Genomic DNA, 21,074 nt, shown 5'->3' with positions numbered 1-21,074 from the left:
AAAACGATTACTCAATTTTGAATTAGACATGCTTGTTTTCCAAAAGCAGTAAGGTCATCCTTCGTTTAGGGACTGCACCATTCAGGTTTTAGCTACGCCACGCTTGCCTACTGTGGCAAAGAGTCCAAGGAAAGGAAACACAATCTCTTGGGTGGCAGCGGGGCCAGGATCATTCTCCTTTTCATTGATCATTAGGAGCCAGGATGGTTGAGCGCCTATGTAATTGTGGGTATAGTAATGGGAAGTTCTCTCCATGACACCATTGCAGCTCTTAGTGTGAGAAGACCAGCTGTATGAGTGTCAGTGAAAGCTTGTGTTCGCCTAATTCATCTCAGCTGAGGTGGCTGCTGTCTGAGGGGGAGATCATGGGTAATTGGACATTCTGAGTTTGGAAGGGGAAAAAAAAAAAGTGTGTGTGTGTGTGTGTGGAGGAGGGTAAAGATCATTCACACTGCACTGTAACAGCTCTGTGGTCTTTTTTTTTTAAGTGAACAGGCTGAGGATGCTACACTTCCTTAGAGTATGACATCTATTCCATAGCTGGTGCTGACTCCCTTTGGTTAAGAATGAGCATTTGTATTCGAGGAGGAGCATCCAACCAAGTACAGTAGCCATTCAGTTTTGGGTAAAACAGGTCGATAACCAAGAAAAAAAGAAAAAAAGAGGACAGAATCTGGATCATTAGTATTATCATTTGTCCTTTTGGTTTCTCTGATTACCCCTTGTGTGTATGTTTTCTATGTTCCAATCTGCTGTGTGGCATTTTAGCTCCCCAGTTATTGTGCTGTATCTCTGTGGGTCTCTCTCTCTCTCTCTCTCTCTCTCTCTCTCTGTCTCTAGTGATGGATAGATAAATAGATAGAGAGAGAGAGAGAGAGAGAGAGAGAGAGAGAAAGAGAGAGAGAGAGAGAGAGAGTGAGTGAGAAGCTGATGCATTGAAATACTGATGACATCTTATCCTCTCTTTCTTTTATCCTCTTTGCTGAGGCTAGTGCTGACTGGAGGGAAAGTAAAACTGTTGTGGTAGCTCGGGTCAAAATTTCCACCTGTCCATTTTCAGCACCCCCTCTCCTCTATGCTGTTCCTCTACGTTGTCTCCTTAAACAGATGGTTCTGTTTGTAAAAAGAGACTGCATTTAAGACTTATTAAGCTCTTTTCCATGTCTCTAAAATCCTCTCCTTGACCTCCTGTTTCCCAGTCACCATTCTCTTTAATCCTGTGAATTGTTCTTTTTTGTTTTGTTTTTTTCCAACAGATGGGAAATGTCTCGGAAACTGCTCTCTTTGTTTCTACCATCTCAAAGGAGTATGATTTCTTCATGGGCATCATGTACACCATTTTTTGTAAGTTCATAACACCATACAAGCCAAACGTTTTGGTACGGGGAGCATATGACAACAGACCATCATCAAGTGTCAGATAATCAAGTCAGGAAGTAAACGGCATAATATAAAACACAAAGAATAGATAGGAAAAAGGTCACCTGTGTGAAATCACCAGAGTCATTGGGTTGAACGCGTCAGTCAAAAAGACTGAAGTGGAAGAGAATTTGTTATTTGTAGAATACATAGGTACACATGTTTTTCATTTAACTTCATTTAACACAAAAAGGCATGGAACACACTTGTGTTTGCAATATCTTTCTCCCTTAAAATGAGGCTGTGCAGATGTATATGTGAGAATCTACTCTACAAAGAATAAAGTTAAGAATAGAAATGAAGTTGAGCATGAACACTGGCACTCGTGTTGTGCGGCCATATATATTTTTAGGGGTCAGAGAATAGTATCCAAGTGCTTTTCTTGACATGGTGAGCAGAGGACAATAAAAAGAAAGGAAAAGAAAAAAACGCCTCGTTACAAAAATTACAAACTGTAGTCTGAGCTTAGCCAGAAGCCTTGAACATGTTCTCTTATTTGCTCTCCTCCTCAGGTGTTCTGTCTCTCATGGGGAATGGGATTCTGCTCCTGGTAGCGTATCGAAAAAGGTCCTCGCTGAAGCCGGCCGAGTTCTTTGTCATTAACTTGTCTATCAGCGACCTTGGAATGACTGTTAGTCTTTTTCCATTGGCCATACCATCAGCTTTTTCTCACAAGTGAGTTTTCTTGCTCACCCTCCACCGCTCCCCACTGAAAAACACTAACTGTGGCGAGAAGAGCAGGCGTCAGATGTGAATTTAAAATAAGTTAACCTTCAAGTTTCATCTTCTGACTAAAAATGATAGAAAACATTGTTTTCCTTTTCGCTTTCTCTGTTTCTCTCTCTCTCTCTCTCTCTCTCTCTCTCTCAAGGTGGTTATTTGGAGAGCTTGTCTGCTTGGGCTATGCTGTGTGTGGAGTGCTTTTTGGACTATGCAGTTTGACCAACCTCACTGCACTCTCATCTGTCTGCTGCCTCAAAGTCTGCTTCCCCAATTATGGTACCATTCTGTTCTGCACACCTGCACAGCGTTCTCTATTTGTTCTTTTTTTTTGTTTTGTTTTTTTGGGTTCATTACAGCTGTTATAGCCGTGCATCACCCAACAATATGAAAACGGGTTATGTTTCAGAGGTTACTGTCTAGTACAATCATATGACTTTGTAAATTCTGGAATAGCCCAGTCTTCCCTCGAGGCCTTTTATTTGCCCTTGTAAAATATGGAGTTACCTAGTTTAACATGACTAAGTCCACTGCTGTTTTTTTTTTGTGTGTCTAATATGTTCCCTCTAGCTGAATTAGATAAGAGAAAGCTGGCCCATTAGGAGCTCTGTTCTGTTTACAGATTGGGAGATCTGTCAGGTTTGGTTAATCTTGGAATGAAAAAAGAAAACGAGGGCCCCTTAATAATATGTAGGACTTGGTTTGTGAGAAAAACAAAAGATGCAGTATGTAACGGAATGGGCAAGAGAGAGAGAACGAGAGAGGTATGGAACAAATGATTGTTCAGCAGGGAGGGCAAGACATAGACAGATGTTTATTGCACCTCCTGGCTTTGAACCTTATCTCAGAAGAGCTGTTGACACACACTACATTATTTTTCACCTGTACAGCTGGGAAAGTCGATAATTAGAGAGTGCACAATTGCACAACGGGGATCTTGTCCTCTGAGACAACAAGAAGTTAATTCTATTTTGAAGTAAGGAGGAAAGTTCACAAACGGGCACAAAAGAGGCACATCATCGCCAAAGAGTTAAACTCTTAGTTGAAAAACGAACTATATTCATTCAAAATGGCATGAAACTGCCTCTGAAAAGGACTACACAAGCACTGACCACAGCTTGCAAATCTTATTTAGTTAAATAGTTTACCAATATTTAAATCACTCACAGATTTAGCCTGTCAAGAAACCAACTCTAGTTGAAAACCACTTCAGACATACTTGTTAGAGCAACACCAGTCTAACATACTGGTATAATTCTGAAAACAACCCAACACAACACCTACCTCTAACAACTAGCACATCACGACACAGACTTTTATATATACGCCCCTGTTCTTCTCTTTGGCAGGTAACAAGTTCTCCTCGTTCCATGCCTGCATAATGGTGGCAGCTGTTTGGTGCTATGCCTTGGTGTTTGCCATCGGCCCTTTGGCAAACTGGGGCCAGTACGGCCCAGAACCGTATGGCACTGCCTGTTGCATTGACTGGTATGCACCTGCGCAAGATATATTTGCCATGTCCTATATTGTCTGCCTCTTCCTCTTCTGCTATGTGGTTCCATGCACCATCATCTTCATCTCCTACGCTTTCATCCTGTTCACCGTGCGGGGCTCCCGTCAGGCCGTGCAGCAACACGTCTCACCGCAGACGAAGACCACCAACGCACACACTCTGATCGTCAAGGTGAGAGGAGACACGTGTACTGAGCCGTTGTCAGTAAATTGTAAAGATTGGAATTTTATAACCGGAATTGTTCTACTCTGAAATGAAACAAAATATAAGCAATACGTGTAAGATACACTTGACAGAGCTGTATTGTCGTTTACGTGACGTTTTCCGATGGGCAGCTGGGGTTTTATGTTTAGTGAGTTTGTTCTCTCTTACAGCTCTCAGTGGCGGTATGTATTGGATTTCTTGGAGCGTGGAGTCCTTATGCGATAGTGGCCATGTGGGCTGCCTTTGGCACTGGAAACCAGTTGCCACCTGTAGCCTTTGCCCTGGCTGCCATCTTTGCCAAGTCTTCTACAATCTACAATCCGGTTGTATATTTAGTCTTCAAGCCAAATTTCCGCAAGTCGTTATGCAGGGACACTGCACAACTCCGCCGCAGGATCTGTTCGAGCCCTTGCAAGGGCAGCCCTGTCCCCGGGCAGGGGGACTTGTATCCGCCCACCTCTCAGCGCACCAATAAGGATGTAAGCAACTCCACCCGTCTCTCCAATGGGATGCCGGAGACTCACGGGGCATGTCTGCACTGTGCAGTGACAGAGGCAAGATGCCAAGAGGCTGTCCCTCAGAGAACTGCTTGTGTGCTGACTGGCTCCGCCCACAGTGAGGTCACTGTTAGTCAGCTCTCAGAAAATATGCGGGCCAATTTCCTCTAGGGGTTCATGAGGTGGTCTTGGACATGAGAAATAGTGAGAAAAAAACTGGAGCAGAGGATGAAAAAACCACCTCTGGCCACCAAAAAAGCTCCTGGTTAAGAAAATGTAGACAGAGAGCAAATTGTGTTCAGAGAGGGAGATGGTGTTGGAGGAGGGGAGAGAATGATGAACATGCAAAAGTATGGAGGGGTAAAATGGTAACCAAGGAAAAATGACCATATGATGAGCATAGAAAGGGTCATATTTTAGAGAAAGGTTCATATGGACTAAGTGAGGTAATATCTCACCCTAAGTTGCACTTGTTTTGCACTGCAACCTCTCCATCATCACCCAGAGAGTGAAATGAACAATGGCCAATATTTTTGTGTCTACTTAGGACTTGCCAAGGCAATAACCAACAGGGAGCATCCATCTAAGAGACAGTGTTTATACACCGAGAGGTCTATCAGTGAATTTAGTTTTTTTTTTTTTTTAAATAAATCCTGTAAAATTTTGTGCTGCTATATCATTAGTTATGTCATGACCTGTGGCTTGCTCATGTATTGTGAGAAAAAATGTTATGAGCGATTGTTCATATGAACAATTGGAATGTGAATCACATCATTATTGTGCTACATGATGTGAACTTAAATCGTATTAAAATAAGAAGTGATGTTTCTTTGTGAATCAGAATATTTTAACATTGTTGTAACCTCAGTTCCCCTTTCCAAAGCATGAGAAAGCAGTTTAAACCCAACACTTCATACAATGCAAACTTTTTTCATTTTCTCCAGGGAAAAGCAAGCCTGTCTTTTTAGGCAGAAATTGTAATAAAGAAAAGAACAAAAGTTTCACAACCTCCGTTAGATGGAGGATGTTGAGCAAAAAATGATTTTGGTGAATCACTACCTTTGACTGACAATAAAGCGACAGATAGTGATCCAACAAATTCTCTACCTGCACCACCACACCACACTTACAAACACAAGAAGTGAACCAATGACAATCATCTAGCGAGGGTAAACTACAAAACTGGTGTTACGTTAACCCTGACATGTGACTTACACACGGTCCTAAATGCTGGGATTATTTTATGAATTCCCTCACCTCTTTGGTTAATATGCATGGAGCGCTTGTCTTGGGGGTGAATACTTGACTTCTCAGGCCAGAATATTCCGGAAAGTGGGTTTTCAGTCAAGGCAGAGTTCCATGACACACCTGTCTTTTCTCCGTGAATTCTTCCAGTGACGGTGCTGATGTTTTATTTGACTAATGATGTGGCATGATGAAATTCATTCCCAACCTGATCCACAGACCCAGCTCAGTGTGTGCTTCAGTTTGATCATACCATCTATGCTACCATGTACTCTACATGAACTTACAACAGATTCACGATCAGAATGACTTTTACTGTTGTTCTTACTGTGACGATTATTATTAAGCTTTGAAATGCCAACTGAAAATATGTTTACACATCTTGTAAGATTATCTTCTCTTTTTTTTGTAAATAAAAGATCAAGGTACTAAACATGAAAACATCTTGCAATGCACGTGACTTGTAAAAAATGGCATATTTCGTAAAATGTAGGGACTGTTTTTGAAGCGTACGGTGATGACACATCTCGGCAGTGTGAAAAAAAAAAGAGGCGAGAAGAAGGGGATGACTGAGCAGAGAGAGAGGCACGTTCTACCACCGCCCTAACCCACTGAGCACTGGGTCCACCCTTTATGGCACTTTACGTATTGCATGGCTTATAATAATAACCAAACTTTATTTAAAATGTAAATGGCATATCCTCAGGGCTTCGATAGATTTAAAAAATCCGACGACCATCCAAACAATCAACACGGACCTCAGCCAAACGAATCCTGCGGGGAAAAAAACAAATGAACAAAAGTACGTTGGCACGCGCTTATCTGTCATTTTTTTTTTTTTTGGTGTCCTTTCTCTCTTTTTTTCAAATGAATAAATTAAATGCTCCTGCTAGCACTGAGGGCAGCGCTAATTCAGAGTGCAGTCTGCGCGCTCCAGCCCCGGCTCTGCAGTGGATGACCATAATGAATAAATTTAATTGAGTGGCTCTGCTGTGAACGAGAGAACAGGGCAAGTTTATTTTTCCAAGTGCCCTCAGCCAGTATATTTATATATCAGAACAGCCATCCATTCAGCCTGTCTCAGCACACCCAGGATAGTCTGCTCCACAACATCATAACAGACGATGAAGAAGAAGAAGAAGAAGAAGAAGAAGAAGAAGAGTAGGGCTCATAATAAAAAGGGTCAAATGAGCAAATAGTATCACTACACGCACCCTACTTCTGCACCACTTATTTCAACCTGAGAATGTATAAAAGTATTCAATCAAAGTTTTTTTACGTGTATCATGAAACACAGATGAAAGAAATTGACAGGTTTTGTGATGAAACACACAATTATCCGCTTAGTTGGAAATGAAAGCGAGCAGAGAAAAATGGCAGGAAAGAGTAGGCGATACTGATAGAAACAAAGTTCAAATCAAATGTTCATTAAAAAAAGATCAAATAAAACAGAGAGTCTGCGCTGTATTTGATCACACCATAAAGAAAATTAAGGGGGGGGGTGGGGGGCAAGAAGTAGACAGTGCTGAAGTCCCTCGTCACTTAAATTGAGACCTACATTTTGTAAGACTCATCACAGATTTAGCTAGAGGGCATATATTCAAAAAGTGTGTAAATGCTCTCTTTATCTGTCACGTAAATGATAGTATAGAAAAAAAGTGTGGAAAGAGAGTTGATGTTCCCTTAACATTAACTGAGAGTTCTTTACTCCTATGATATAACAATTGTGAGCTCTCCAGTCCAGAGACTGGATGCAAGTGCGGTTAACCAGCTTTATTGAAACACAGCGTAAACTAAGATACAAAGGCACAGGAACACAGAATAGGGATATGAAGGCAGATTCACAGACTGGACACAAGGCAGGATACTGGATACAGAGACTGACGGTTTGAACAAGGGAGGATTCTCAGATAGATAGACAGAATTACTCTTACTCGAGTCACGAGTGTACATCAAGACAATTCAACCTAAGACTTCACAAGCAAGAGCGAAGCAATAGTGAAAAAGCAGTGGTACATATACTAAATAGAAATCAGGTTTAATTAAGAAAAACAGCTGGACACTGTGACTGAGTGATTCACTGACTGAACTCAAGAGAACAGGGTACTGACAAAACAATGAAAACTGAACTGGTTAAGGGGGCTATGCGGCGTGACAACTGACATCAAACTAGCCTCTTTCAGTTGACTGTTACTATGATTCTTAGAGCTGAAACTCCAAGGCTCCACATGAAAATCGCTGTCCGTTTCATTCAATAATTTATGATTTTTGAAAAGCAAATGCTACCCCCCCCCCTTTAAAAAAAGCTTTCCAGAAATTGAATTTAAATAGATAGCAAAAAAAAAAAAAATGAAAAGCTGATGCCATGTATTCAATTTAATTTATTCTGTGAAATTTGATTTCATGTACGCAGAAAGAAAGCGATCCTCTTGCAGAGATCTTTCATTCATGTTTTGATGAAGACAATTCTTAGCCGTGATACGCCATCCAAAACCAGGTTCTCCACCGAGAAACGATGAGGAGGATTCAGTCATCATCATTCAGAGCTTGTTAGGATGCTCCACATAGCGCCCAGATACTGAAAGATTTGTTTAAGGCAAAGTAGGGTAAAGCAAAGTCTCTCAGAAAATTGCAAAATCTGGTGGTGAGAATAAGAGAGAGAAAGACACAATATGATTTCAAATTGACAATTTTAACAAATTGGAGGGTGATTTCAGAGTGTTGGTTTGCCTGTCTCGACAGAAGCTTTATCTTAAGGGCCAAACAATAAAACCTACAATGATTTGATCAGAGTTGACAGGCAAGCTAAACAGGCAAGCAGTAGTTTGTGCACAGTCATCTGAATTAAGTTACGTAACCAAACAGATGTAGATGCTTTGCATGCTAAGATAAAGGATTTGGCATTATATGACCCTTTTTTTTCTTCTTTTTCTTTTTTAAAAAAAGTGTGTCCGTTTTTACGATTTTTCTTTTTTAACGCGACGTCATTAGTTGTCTTTTTGCATATCTTAATTCGTGAGACGCTGTTCAGAAACGTACCTGCCAACTTTGCTCTTATCGGCCTCTTCCTCTCTGTTTCTGCCGACCGCCCTGGGGCTGCTCTGGTCGGTCGTGGGTTTTGGGGCGTCTGTGGAGATTTGTCACACCAGCTGTTGCACAGCTTCCCCGTTTCCTAGGGCAATTTGTTTGCACAAATCACAAATTTATGTTGACATGTTCATCCGTATGCCCGCTGTTTCTGCTTTAACACACATACTGAGGAATCTCTGCTCTCTAGTGTGCAAGTGAGCGTTTCCATGTGCGTGTTTTTTTCTTTTCCCATGGATGCGCATCTATACGGTCCACGGTCCTACCCAATTCGCTTGAGGATTTCTTTTCAAAACGACTGATCTGATGATGTATAAAAATAGGTGATTGCACAAGCAAACTGTAGAGCCACAAATAGCTTCTTCGACTAAATATTTATTTAAGGGTCACTTAGCTCGTCCTAATATTCAAAACAAGCATAAATTACCGCATAATAAAAAAACTGAAAAGATCAGATTATTTTGTCTCAGGTATTTGTGTGTGTTTATGTTACACTTTATCATTTTCCCTTTGAAAATGTCATAATTTTCTTGTTTGTTTTTTTTTTTTATCAAATCTCTAAATATGTTCCAGTTTAATTGGCCAAAAGCAGTTTGATGGAGTGGCTCTGGGGTACATGTCCTTACATTAAAGAAAAAATATCGCCGTGCACAGGGGTCAAATCCATAAAATGTACCTGCTTTCATGCGATGTACAGTTTTACCAAGAAATGTCAGACTTCAATGCCATAAATTCTTACAGATCATGACCCCCCATAAAACATTTGATTTCACATTCCACCGTTTGAGAGGAAAGAATAAATCACTACAACACAATATGAAGAGTCTCTGAATCTTTTTTTTTTTTTTTGCAATAAATCCAACTGAACGTGTTGTGCAAGAGTAGGGAATATTTTTCATGGTCAAGCAGTGTGTCTGCCGTGTTACGGGAGTCCCTTTCTACAAAAGATAATCCCTGTGAGGGGTCAGTTGTGCATCAGCACTCCAACATTCACTCTGGACGAGGATTAAATTCCTCATTTGGGTAAGTACCATAGCTGAGCCACTGGACTACTTTGGCAAGTTTAATTGGCCCTGAAGCCCAAGCCACACACTTCTGCTCAGCGTTTATTTAGTATTTGAGAGAACAGGAGCCTTCTCCCGTCTCTTGTTCAATTCTTGGAGAAGTCACTCAAGCAAAGTGTCTATATTCCGCTCACGTTCTTCAGCTAGGCATTGATTTATGGCTGGGCCTTGTGAGTGTGTCTGCTCGTCAAGACCTCTGAGTGACAGCTTCCATTAGCCGGCCGTTCAGTGACGATCGGTTCTTGGACTCGAGGAGGTTCAGTCAGCTGTGGCCGTCGGCCCCTAAAACCACATCGACAGACATTACCCATGGGTCTCCTTATCTCTCTGCATCCCTCTCTGCATCTCTCTCTCTCTCTCTCTCTCTCTCTCGCTCTCTTTCTCCTTAGCCCTTCGCTGTCACTTTCTTCTCATCTTCTCTCTGTTTTGCTTGCTCATATTCTTGTTCGCTCTATATCACTTTCCTTGTCTGTCTAGGTCCTACCCTAGGGTCTGCCTCCCTTCTTTTCATTTTATCTTTTGTTTCGATTTTGTCACTGTTTTTGTCACTTCATTAATATCAATTATCCTGTGCCTGTCACGCCTGTAATCTCTGTTGCCAGCTTGCCTGGCAGAATTTTAGCAGCCAGTTTTTTTAGAACCACTTCAAGAATTCAAAAAAAGGTTATAGATGGCAAAGTACCATATCGTTAGATAATGGGATATTCTATTGTTGAGACAGTGATTCAATATGAAAAATAAACATATAACACGTAAACAAATACAAACAAATACAAATACAAACACCTGTCTCTAAAGTAAGGCAACAATGTACTATATAATTTGTTAGAGATCAGTCCTCTTCAATCGTAGTCTTTTAACTTAAAAAAGACTGTTCATTTAAGATTTGTTAAGAGCCACATTTTTGTTCCAACCACTGTACAGCACCCGCTTGCTTCGCTCACTCTTCAGGAAAGCCAGGATCACTCGCTGAAAAAAAAAAAAGTTAGGAGACGGACGTCTTTGTGAGGACAATCGAAAGACAGGAAGAAAGCATGGCTGCATTCCAGGCCATTAAACATAAATCCCCACATTTCTTCCAAATGTCTCAGCCGCAAGCTCTTGAACGAAACGACACAAGGACATTGCAAAAAAAAAAAGAAAAAAAAAAAGAAAAACATTAGATTTGGAAGATGGAACGTCCTTTTTCAGACGATTATCCTACTATAGATCATTGCTCGTACCCTTACAGAAATGTCCACCGCTTTTCTCCAGTGGCTTTCAATGTGGTAATTAGTTATAGTTGTTCAGATTACACTGAATGTCTGGAGATCTGAAAAGAGACATCTCACAGCTATTAGACCATTGACAGTATCTAAAGTTGTCACTCTGTGATCAAGAAGCAGCCCTTTTGCACACTCTAGAGGTGTCTGGAGCCACACTGGGACATACACATGTGTATGTGTTAGCGTCAGGCTGTTCTATGGCAGTATGGAAGTGCTCTACTACACTCTGTTGGCCAGCTTTGGTAATATAGCGTGTCATATTGTTTGTCATATGACTGAACAGCCAATGTGAGAATGTTAGCCTTAAGAACCATTTGACACAATAAGATTCCGATAGGGACGTTCCCGAGAAGGTTGTCGCTTGTCAAAAGCTATAATGCATCGTGTGACTGAACGTAGAGCCAGCTGCCCGAATAAAGGAAATGTTTGAGTAAGTGAGGGTAAACTGAAAGGAGGTACTCCACCACAGGACTGGTTCCTGAGTTAACTAAGCAGTTACTGTTCCATGACATTCAGGGTCATGTGCTGAAAACGCTGGGTTGGTCCAGCTGCCCATTACTTTTGGCTACCACAGCAAAAGGAAGAGATCTCTGTGACTTGGAAAGAGAGATGATTATTTGGACATTTCACAAAAGCTTCAGTGAAAAACCACCGCTCAACTCGTTAATGTTTCATCAGGAACAGTAGCTTCGAGGATGTTGGTAAGAATGTTTAATGGACAAAGCACACAGACCTCAACCATAAAGTCTGTGAAGTGGTTCAAGGTACAAGGCAAAACATACCAGCGATTTAAATGTAATTGAGAGCAAACATCAATTTACAGTGTGAAGAGACAACAACAGTCTGTTCAGAACTTCACAAAGATGGTTATGATGCAAAAAAAAAAAGAAAGAGAAAAACCATTTTTCATTCAAAAATACATATTTTTGAATGAAAAGCTTGAGGGAGATGGGCAATGATTTATTGATCAATGGGAAAAAAAGCAGTATAGTCAGATGAGTCACCATGTTCTTGGCAAACAGAAAAGAATGTACACTCTCGCTGCTCCATTACGACTCTGAATGCTTTTTTTTTTTTTTCCGGCGGAGTTTGAGTCTATTCAACCCTGTTAATGGCAAAATAAATGGTAGTCAATACAAAACAGTTGTGAGTGGTCAACTTTATCCTGTATCCTGTAGCATGTTCTATCCTGATGGGAAAAGCGTCTACCAGGACGACACTAACCAGTTCACAGAGTAAAAGTGTTCATTGAATGGATCGTGTTTCATTGCACAGTTTCAGATAACAGATGATTTTTGCAGATTATTCAATATTTAGCTGTCATCTCACTGAACGCAAAATGTGATTAAGAAAGCAAATCTTGTCCTGTTAGCTTTCTCTCACTGTTTTCCGTGGTGCAACATAGCACAACCGGTAAAAGGACAAAGCGTCTTGAAACACAGAAAAGTTGCTTCGAACTGTTTTTTTTTTTTTTTCTGTCACTCTGAATGGTGATGTCAAAGGTTGATTGCTGCTAGACACACACAGCAAGAGGCTGGAGCTTAAATGCACACTCCCTGTGGCTTCATGTTGTTCTGTTCTATTCACTAAGCCACTGCTGAAAATTGTAGGCACTCTCTGACAAACTGCAGGTAATAGGTCAGTGGAGGTAACCTTGTGAGCAAGCGTCCTTTTTCTGTCTCTTAATTCATACCAGGTCACGATTGCACGACTAAAAAAGGAAACCGTGGGAGTATCTGAGGTCTACAGTGTGATTAAGCTGATAAAACAAGGTAAAAATGAAGAACAAAATGAACCTTCTCACCATGTAGAGACTGTTTACGAGGCACCATTCTGAGCCTAACACTAAGCTGCAAAATTTCTTCTTTTTTAAGCCATGTCAAATTGTGACGCGTTTGAGTTTTCAAAAAAAAAAAAAAAATCCATTTAGAAGATTATATGAAAACACGGTGCCCTGAATATGATTAAGAACATAGTGGCCTTCATGTTTTCCAATAATTGCACAAAATATATATCCCAAGGGCAGTAAAGGCAGAGGACCATCAAAAAATCTGTCACTCCTGAAAAACATCCCCTGCCCAATATTCAGCCTCTGTCACCAGGAAAACAGCACCAACAACTGAATTTGACATCTCATTGCTCTCATTCTGATATCCTCTAACTGTAGGCGCTGTGCTCAATGAAAATATTGTCATCAGTTAAAACTACAAACTGCTGTGTTGTATATGTTGAATTACTATGAAGACTAGTTGGTTTTCAACAACCTCCCTGACTGTTGAAAACTATTGTGAACTGCTTTAAACCTCTAGGAAAACTTTTCAGTAAACTAATTAAAAGATGCAGGCAAAAGTCTTTTGAGCTGTTCTCTATAAATAGTTTACCCTCAGTGGAACATACTAGGACAAACAGAACAAATGCACCTACAAGCTATGTCAGTGAAATCATTCAATTGCATTGGACTGCAGCTATGAGGTCACATTAGTTTAAATGGTCATGAACCTAAGCAATATCAGCTTCTATTTGAACACTCTTGGCTTTGGGGGATCACAAGTAAAGCACTAGCCCCTTAGGGAGGGATGGCAGTGTTTACTATAAATAACACTCACTAAGCTCTGTGATGTCCACTCCTGTTCTTACCCTGTCTTTCTGGATAATCTTACACTACATCTATGACATCTTATTAAAATAAAAGCTTGTCTTATTAAAATCAAATATCATGCGCCTTTTTCTTACTCATAATGTGGCATAGCCGATTATGAATGGTCCCTAGGCTTTTCCTGTGTGGTGTCTGTTCCAACCTGCAAAGGTGAGACCTAGTACACATCTCTTCTGTTTCAGGTGGCTTTGCACACTGTGAGTTATATGGTACTATCAAGCTGTGTACTACAAAACCTGGAAAAACATTTCTCTTCATTTAATTCGTCTCTTTGGCAACCTAGCTCTTTGGGAAACAAATTAACAGTGAGTCACATAGTGGCAAAAGGCATCCTTTTTCTACACCCCCCCCCCCCCCCCCCACCCCACTGTACACCTAATCATAAAACAGTAAATTTGACACAACTGGGGATTTGAACTTTTAACTCCAGAGATAGGACCCACATTTACAGAGTACAAGAGTGCAGTAACAGTATCCTCACATTACTTCCTACAAATGGAGATTTCTTAAACTAGGAATATTATGAAACAAATTTTGAGGAAATATTGTCAACGTCTATGATCCCTGTAATAATGCCTTGAATATGGGACTACTGATTCAATCACGATAAAGAATGAACTCATGTTTAACGAGGGGTTCTCCACCTTAAAGAGATCTCTCAGAAAGCAGTCTAGCATTGCCTTATTTTATATTTAACCCTAAATATTCACAGTTAATGACGGGGTCAGTGCCCAAGGGAACGTCCTTATATGAGGACATAATTTCTCTCCGTGGTGATCATATGACACCAATTCATGGATCAGGAGGTTGAAAAAAACACAACTTCTAGGCCAACAACGGTTCTTTGCTCTAAGTGTTAATATGTAGTATTGGATCCGCTATGATGACCTGTGCCGTTGCTTGAGGAGATGACAGTGAGAGAACTGAAAACATATTGTATTCACGTGCAGTGTTCTGTCAATCCCCGTCAGCTTTACTTGGAAAACAGGCTCTTCATCCCAACCACACAGGCAGAATCAGAACCACCTGCCGTTGAAACTCTGGGGAGATTTCGTTTTGTGAGCATGACACACGTATAGCGAAGCTACTCACATAGTCGTTCACAAGTTTATCAGTGTATGGATTTTCATTACCGCTTTTGTGCTTGGAGTCATTCACACTGTGTTAGTCACTTTTGGTCGAAGGCACCGCTATAACTAAATTCTTTCACATAATACCTGGTCTATCTACCTGGAGTACAGCTGGCATATACTAACATATGTGTTCCTTTTCTCCCTCTGTGAGAGCACAACCATACTATTATTAGAGAAAAGTAAACGCTTACATATGTGGAGAGAAAGCATTCAGACACAGAACCGAGGCTAGCATCGTTCATAGAACATATACTCTTTTTGTGGCACTTTTGTCTACAGTGACGAGACAAATGTGCCACAAGAGTCCTTGCTCTGTAACTATGGATCAGTTTCTTGGTTACAACATATACTGGCCAGTTTTGGAGAGGCGTTAATGGCAAATCTCATTGTACTGCTTATTCCTGCTCTTACCTTCGTACCTTTAATTTTTTAACAAATAGCATCATGGGCCTTTATGCTGTCTGATAATGTTGAGAGTGTCGTAAATATTTAATACCATTGGTGCCTTATATTTTTTTTCACATAAAAACGTCTATTTCAGAGAGTGTATCAGTGAAAGTAGCTCCCACATTACGACATCATCCGCGTTTTTGTTTGCATTTTCTTTAATAAGCCTAGGTACGTGAAATGATTAAATCTCTTGAAAGTTTTAAAAGCGTACTACTAGGCAATAGTTTTTAAAGGCCATGCTACCACACGTGTGTACTATTTTACACTTTCACTAAATAGCGTAAAACTTTACATGCATCTACATTGCCTATCAGATGTATAGCTATCCCTCTAAATCCCTTGGGCGCCTGGCTGTCCTATATAAAGCCATGGCGATGTCACTGCGTACAGATCTGCTTTCGCTGTCAGAGCGCTCGCGTTTTACGCACCGACATTTAATAATGAATATTCTAATATAACCTCAAACTATTTGGATCGTTACTTTCACACACATGGACGGAACATCGCGACCTATGCCAAAGGAAATCTACGTTGATTTTAGCTTCTTCGAACAGATAATTCTGTCAGATGAGAATCAAACTCGAACGCACGTCCTGAACAGTTCTGTTATGGAGAACAATTTGGATGTAAATACAGACATTTATTCAAAATTGATTGTGACTGTCATATACGTGGTACTTTTTGCAGTCGGCTTTCTTGGTAACTCACTGACTCTTTACATATCGTTCAAAAGAAAATCTGTAAAACATCTTCAAGGTACGGTTCATTACCATCTGGTGAGTTTGGCCATCTCAGACCTACTTATACTTATTCTGTGTATGCCAGTGGAGCTGTACAGCTTCATTTGGATTCATCATCCGTGGGCGTTTGGTGAAGTTGCCTGCAGAGGTTATTATTTTGTCCGGGACGGCTGCTCTTACGCTACGTCATTGAACATCGCAAGTCTCAGCGTAGAGCGATTCATGGCACTTTGCCATCCGTTTAAAGCCAAAAGTATCATGTCCCGAGGTCGCACCAGAAAGCTCATCTCTGCACTTTGGATCATATCACTTTTCTTCGCCTTACCCATGCTTGCTACAATGGGACAGATTCACCTCGGAGGTGAGAGGATCTGTACCACCATTGTCTCCCAAAGTACTGCCAAGACCGTTCTACAGGTGGGTTTACGCACATTACCTTGGTCCCCTTGGCAATGAGTCTTGTGAAGTTGGAGCACTGGCTGCTTGGGAATTGTGTTGCCCATGGCAATGTTAATCATTATTGAAAAAGAATAATCTTAGTTATTTCTAATAATAACCTAAATAGTAATCTAAACACAATCAAATGCAAGGCCTGTAATCAAACTAGTAAAATACCCTTTGAATTCTTGCTTTTCATCTGTAATCTGATCACTTGTAAATATATTTATTATATTATATTTCTTCATCCATTTTTTTTTCTTAAAAATGACTGTCAAGTGTTAGGTTAAATCTACATTCACTGAAGAATCAAGAATCACTTTGGTCTGCACCTGCACAAAAACTAATTCAATTTTATTTTACCATTAGCATGATCTCCCTGCAAATCCTCTCTTAACTCTCAACAGAGCCATCAGACTAACTCCCTGATCATTCAGCACATGGTGAAAGGCAAGAACATGTAGATATTATTGTGGTATACAGACCATGTATAAGGCACAGGCATGCATCATATTGTGTATGTGAGTAGTGTATTAGTGCATGAGTGTATTTTTGTAAAATCATTGTTTCTACTCATCATTTTATCTCAACTGCTGAAGGGTACACAGATTCTTTAAATGAAGGAACAATATCAAATTAATTAATGTAATCTATTAAAATGACTATTTATTGAAATGTTCTTTTTTTAAAAAGTAGGAACTTTTTATAATACTGTATGTAACATTGTTGCTGATGTTGAAGAGACTTTGGTTCATCATGTCTCAAGACAACAAAAATCTGTGTCCACGTGGTGAATGCAACAGCATGGTAGAGTTCAGTTCTGAAACTAGAGCGGATCTAAACAATGTTACCCTCTATGGAACTGTTTAAAAGCTGACCCTTTTTTCAAATATTATAAACTACTGTAGTGGGCAGACAACCTATTGGCTGAGTAAACAGAGCAGTAAAATATGTCAGTGTTGAATTGTTATGGTTATCATAAAGAAACTTTCCATTAGGGTTTCATTCTGAAAGCCACATTCCCAAGAGTATCTTTCTCCCATTTACTACTCCTGACTGATACAAAAATAGATTTAAATGTAGTCTACTGGAAATGAAACAGCAGCAAGGACCAGACACTATGAACTCACTATGAACTAATTTACATCGAGTCAAAAAGCTGAAATCAAAACAATTCCAAAAAACAATTTATGTTAATGAGGAGGAATGACAAAGCTCTTTTATAATACCGCATAGATGTGACAAACATGTCTCCATGTATCACATAGCCCCCAAAATGCATACGAATCATCACAATGTTTAGTAACTGGGGTGGTCTCTCCATTCTGTGAAGGTCATTTTCATGGGCACAAACCAGGAATCTTATCAAGACTCAGGAATAATGAACGGCACAAAATATAGGCACACTCTTAACATATGTCTGTCCCAGGCAGCCAAAAATCTGCTCAAGTGTTTCTAGTGAAGTACTTTCAAGACAACCAGACCTAAGCTCAGCTTTACAGCTTTGGATGTAAACTTTGCTCAACTGCAGATGATTGACATTTTTTACTTTTACTGCTTTTCATTCATCAGTCGGACCACAGATTTTTATTTGACGTGTCCATTGATACAAAGACATTTTTTCCAACAGGTGAACGCCCTGTTGTCTTTTGTCATGCCAATGATGGTTATCTCTGTGATGAATGGGCTCATTAGCCAGCAGCTCCAGGAGCTGTCCAAGCAGACTTTGGTCCCTCATTACTACCTGTCTGCATCTAGAAGCGGCATGGACAAAACTCGCGTTCGGTCACTGCGGCATGGGGTCAATGTATTGCGTGAGTAAAGCAAAAGCATTCCAAACCCAAGCTGAGCACAAAAAACCAGACACGACCTGTCTTGTGTGTACTTGATAAAATGTGAACTTAAGAAAAAGAAGAAAATATCTAATATCTCTACACCGACTGGGACTGCATGGAACACATTATGAGACAGATTATGGATTTAATGGCTTTTATCATTTCCAGGTGTGGTGGTCCTTGCTTTTGTAGTGTGTTGGCTGCCTTACCACAGCCGTCGTCTAATGTACTGCTACGTCACAGACTGGTCCGTGTAAGTCCTGTAACATTTCTGTTCTCTATGCATATAACAGTAATTCAAGTGCTAGCCTTAACTGATATTAACCAACACCGATTAGTTCTCGACCACACACTGATTGACGCTTGGCAATATGAACAGGCACTAGCATACCAAACCAGCAATCCCTGTTCAAACATAACTCTTCAAAACATGGTTTAGAGAGTGGTTAACACAACTTTGTATTCTGTCAACAGTGAGCTGTATGACTTCTACCACTACTTTTACATGGTCACAAACGTGCTCTTCTACGTAAGCTCTGCAATCAACCCAATCCTCTATAACCTGGTCTCAAGTCACTACCGCAAGATCTTTTTCTCTACTCTCGGCCACTTCCACTGTTGTCGTCAGAGAGGAGGCAACAGAATTAGGAGGAGTAGCCACCAACAGCTGCAGCAGATGCCTTCATCCATGGTTTTCCACCGGTCCAGTCGCCAGACTCTCTGCTCCACTATTGCTATGGAGGCCATGTAACCCCGTTTTAAGGAGGAGCTTTTCATTTCCACTGTTTAAAAATTTCGGTTTATAACATTTGGTAAACTGGTCATGGTCTTTCAGATGTAAAGGACTACCTTGTGGTTTTGCCATCAGTATTTTGCCGTGATGAGTAATAATTAAACTTCTTAGAACTGTAGAGGTGAACTGTGTGACTTCTACAAGGAGTCAACAAGGATGAGGTGTTCTGGGAAATCTGTAGAAAAAGGAACATTCTCCTTTCTTTTTTCAAAGATATTTTCAAAAAAAATTTTTAGAGGTATACTTAATATGCTTGCTGGACTGCTTCAATGACCTGCAAAACAAATTGTAATCCTTTGATAAAAAAAAACAAAAAAACATTCAGAAGTAACGACAGCAGCCCAGAGACAGTAAGCCAGCAAAACAAACGATGCCAGAAAAAACTGTCAGTTAATACAAAGATACACTCGTAATTATCCACACCAGTCAGCAGTTAGTTAGGTATTAATGAAACATTTCATTCAGTGTAAGCTCAAGTATCAGTAATGGGATATGTAGTTTTTTTTAACTGAAAAGGCTTGGTGTCACACCATAACCAAAAAATTGTAAAAAAAAAACCCCAAACAAAACAGAACAAAACAAAAATTTGGGGGAGGGGGGTTGTTTGCTTGTTTTTTACAAAGCACTTAATATAAAATTATCCTTAGGATAAAATGAAGGGGTTAGTGTACAGTTGGGCACAGAACTTTCAAGTGTCATTTTAGAGTCTAATTAAGAATATACTCAACAATTTTGTCATGATATGGGATTCGTCATTTTTCAACATATACATAATGTAGACTTGGATGCTACATTAAGATCTCAAAGCATATGTGTCACAGTTGTTCTAGTTGTATTTTTCTAATGTAATAACTTATTTTATGTATTGCAAAGTCTATCAGATTATTTTTTCCCAAACTGGTAAAAACAGAAAATGCTTCCGTGTAAAGTTGTTGTATTTAGTTTAAGTTGTATCTGCTTGACTTACCTCATTATCTCACTGCATTGAGCAATAACAGGCAGAGTTTGTTTTTTTTTATGTTCACAAGTGCTCTTCATATAACTTGAATGATAACTGCTGTGTTTTGACCTGTACAGTTCAAAAATCAGTCAAGGATGCAAAGTTATGTGAATCTGTGAAGCTGTTGTCTTTATTGTTTTTAGGAAACTATACCTGGAATCAATCTATCTATCTATCTATCTATCTATCTATCTATCTATCTATCTATCTATCTATCTATCTTCCCACAACTTCTACATTCAAATGTGAATCATCCACTTCTTCCGAGTAACTATCCTTTCATTTGTTTCCAAACTGTGTGAATAACGAACTGTTTTTAAGTTCTGGTTATTCGTACTATTCCTGCCGCTACACAGCATCTAAAAAAGTACATTATGTCACCATAACTGTTCTGCTCATATTGTTAAGCTCTGCTTTATTGCTGTGTAAGAAAACAAGGGCAAATTACCCAAATACAAGAAATTAATATTTTTGTTGCCAGCATCTGCTATTTACAGAAAGTTAGGTTACTCACTGTATCTCAAAAGCAGAAAACAGAGCTCAAAAATTAGAGATAAAAACTAGGAACTGGGAAACAACTACCAGAGCTATTTATCTCCAGACGGTTAAATGTTGTTTTCTGGACTGGTGAGTAGGCTGAATAATTAAATCTGACGTGTTTAACTAAAACATGGGAGGGATGAGGTGATATTTTGTACTTTGCAGAAACTGTGGAAAATGTTCGGATTTTTTACTCTAATTATATAACACTTTGTTTACAAATCACTTGGGAAATCATTTGGGGAAAAGATCCAAGTGGGTGGCAGTGAGACAAGTGCTAATATGTCTATGAAAACTGCAAAACTTTTGTCTGGTCTTGTCACTGGTGAAGTTGTTCACTTACCTGCAGTACATTCTTTGCCAGTAATTAATGGGCTACAGTACTGCCATCACAGGCGTTATGTATGACCCTAAATCAATTCCCTTCGGTTCTGTAAGACGAGATTCTTCTGAGCAAAAACAAATATATAAAAAT

The 21,074-nt window shown here is 39.9% G+C and overlaps 2 protein-coding genes across 2 annotated transcripts; both read left to right on the top strand.

The window, feature by feature from the left end:
* The first annotated feature begins 1,256 nt into the window (after window positions 1–1,256).
* opn7d (opsin 7, group member d) lies at window positions 1,257–4,524 on the top strand. Its single transcript, XM_030785012.1, has 5 exons — window positions 1,257–1,344; window positions 1,932–2,094; window positions 2,291–2,418; window positions 3,489–3,823; window positions 4,027–4,524. Exons 1-5 carry the CDS (start codon window positions 1,257–1,259, stop codon window positions 4,522–4,524), a joined length of 1,212 nt encoding a protein of 403 aa, XP_030640872.1.
* An 11,241-nt stretch (window positions 4,525–15,765) lies between these two features.
* On the top strand, window positions 15,766–19,017 carry LOC115821366 (neurotensin receptor type 1-like). Its single transcript, XM_030785192.1, has 4 exons — window positions 15,766–16,410; window positions 18,062–18,245; window positions 18,435–18,519; window positions 18,741–19,017. Exons 1-4 carry the CDS (start codon window positions 15,766–15,768, stop codon window positions 19,015–19,017), a joined length of 1,191 nt encoding a protein of 396 aa, XP_030641052.1.
* The last annotated feature ends 2,057 nt before the right edge of the window (window positions 19,018–21,074 follow it).

This window comes from Chanos chanos, chromosome 9, assembly GCF_902362185.1.
Source record: "Chanos chanos chromosome 9, fChaCha1.1, whole genome shotgun sequence".
Taxonomy (NCBI): domain Eukaryota; kingdom Metazoa; phylum Chordata; class Actinopteri; order Gonorynchiformes; family Chanidae; genus Chanos; species Chanos chanos.
This window is presented reverse-complemented; position numbering and strand designations above follow the sequence as displayed.

Bases quoted from the DNA above. Each gene is read 5' to 3' on its own strand.
- opn7d (XM_030785012.1), top strand. From the start codon at position 1,257: ATGGGAAATGTCTCGGAAACTGCTCTCTTTGTTTCTACCATCTCAAAG. The intron at 2,095-2,290 runs GTGAGTTTTCTT...CTCTCTCTCAAG, and splicing joins CCATCAGCTTTTTCTCACAA to GTGGTTATTTGGAGAGCTTG. The intron at 2,419-3,488 runs GTACCATTCTGT...TCTCTTTGGCAG, and splicing joins AGTCTGCTTCCCCAATTATG to GTAACAAGTTCTCCTCGTTC.
- LOC115821366 (XM_030785192.1), top strand. From the start codon at position 15,766: ATGCCAAAGGAAATCTACGTTGATTTTAGCTTCTTCGAACAGATAATT. The intron at 16,411-18,061 runs GTGGGTTTACGC...TTTTTCCAACAG, and splicing joins CTGCCAAGACCGTTCTACAG to GTGAACGCCCTGTTGTCTTT. The intron at 18,246-18,434 runs GTGAGTAAAGCA...TATCATTTCCAG, and splicing joins GCATGGGGTCAATGTATTGC to GTGTGGTGGTCCTTGCTTTT.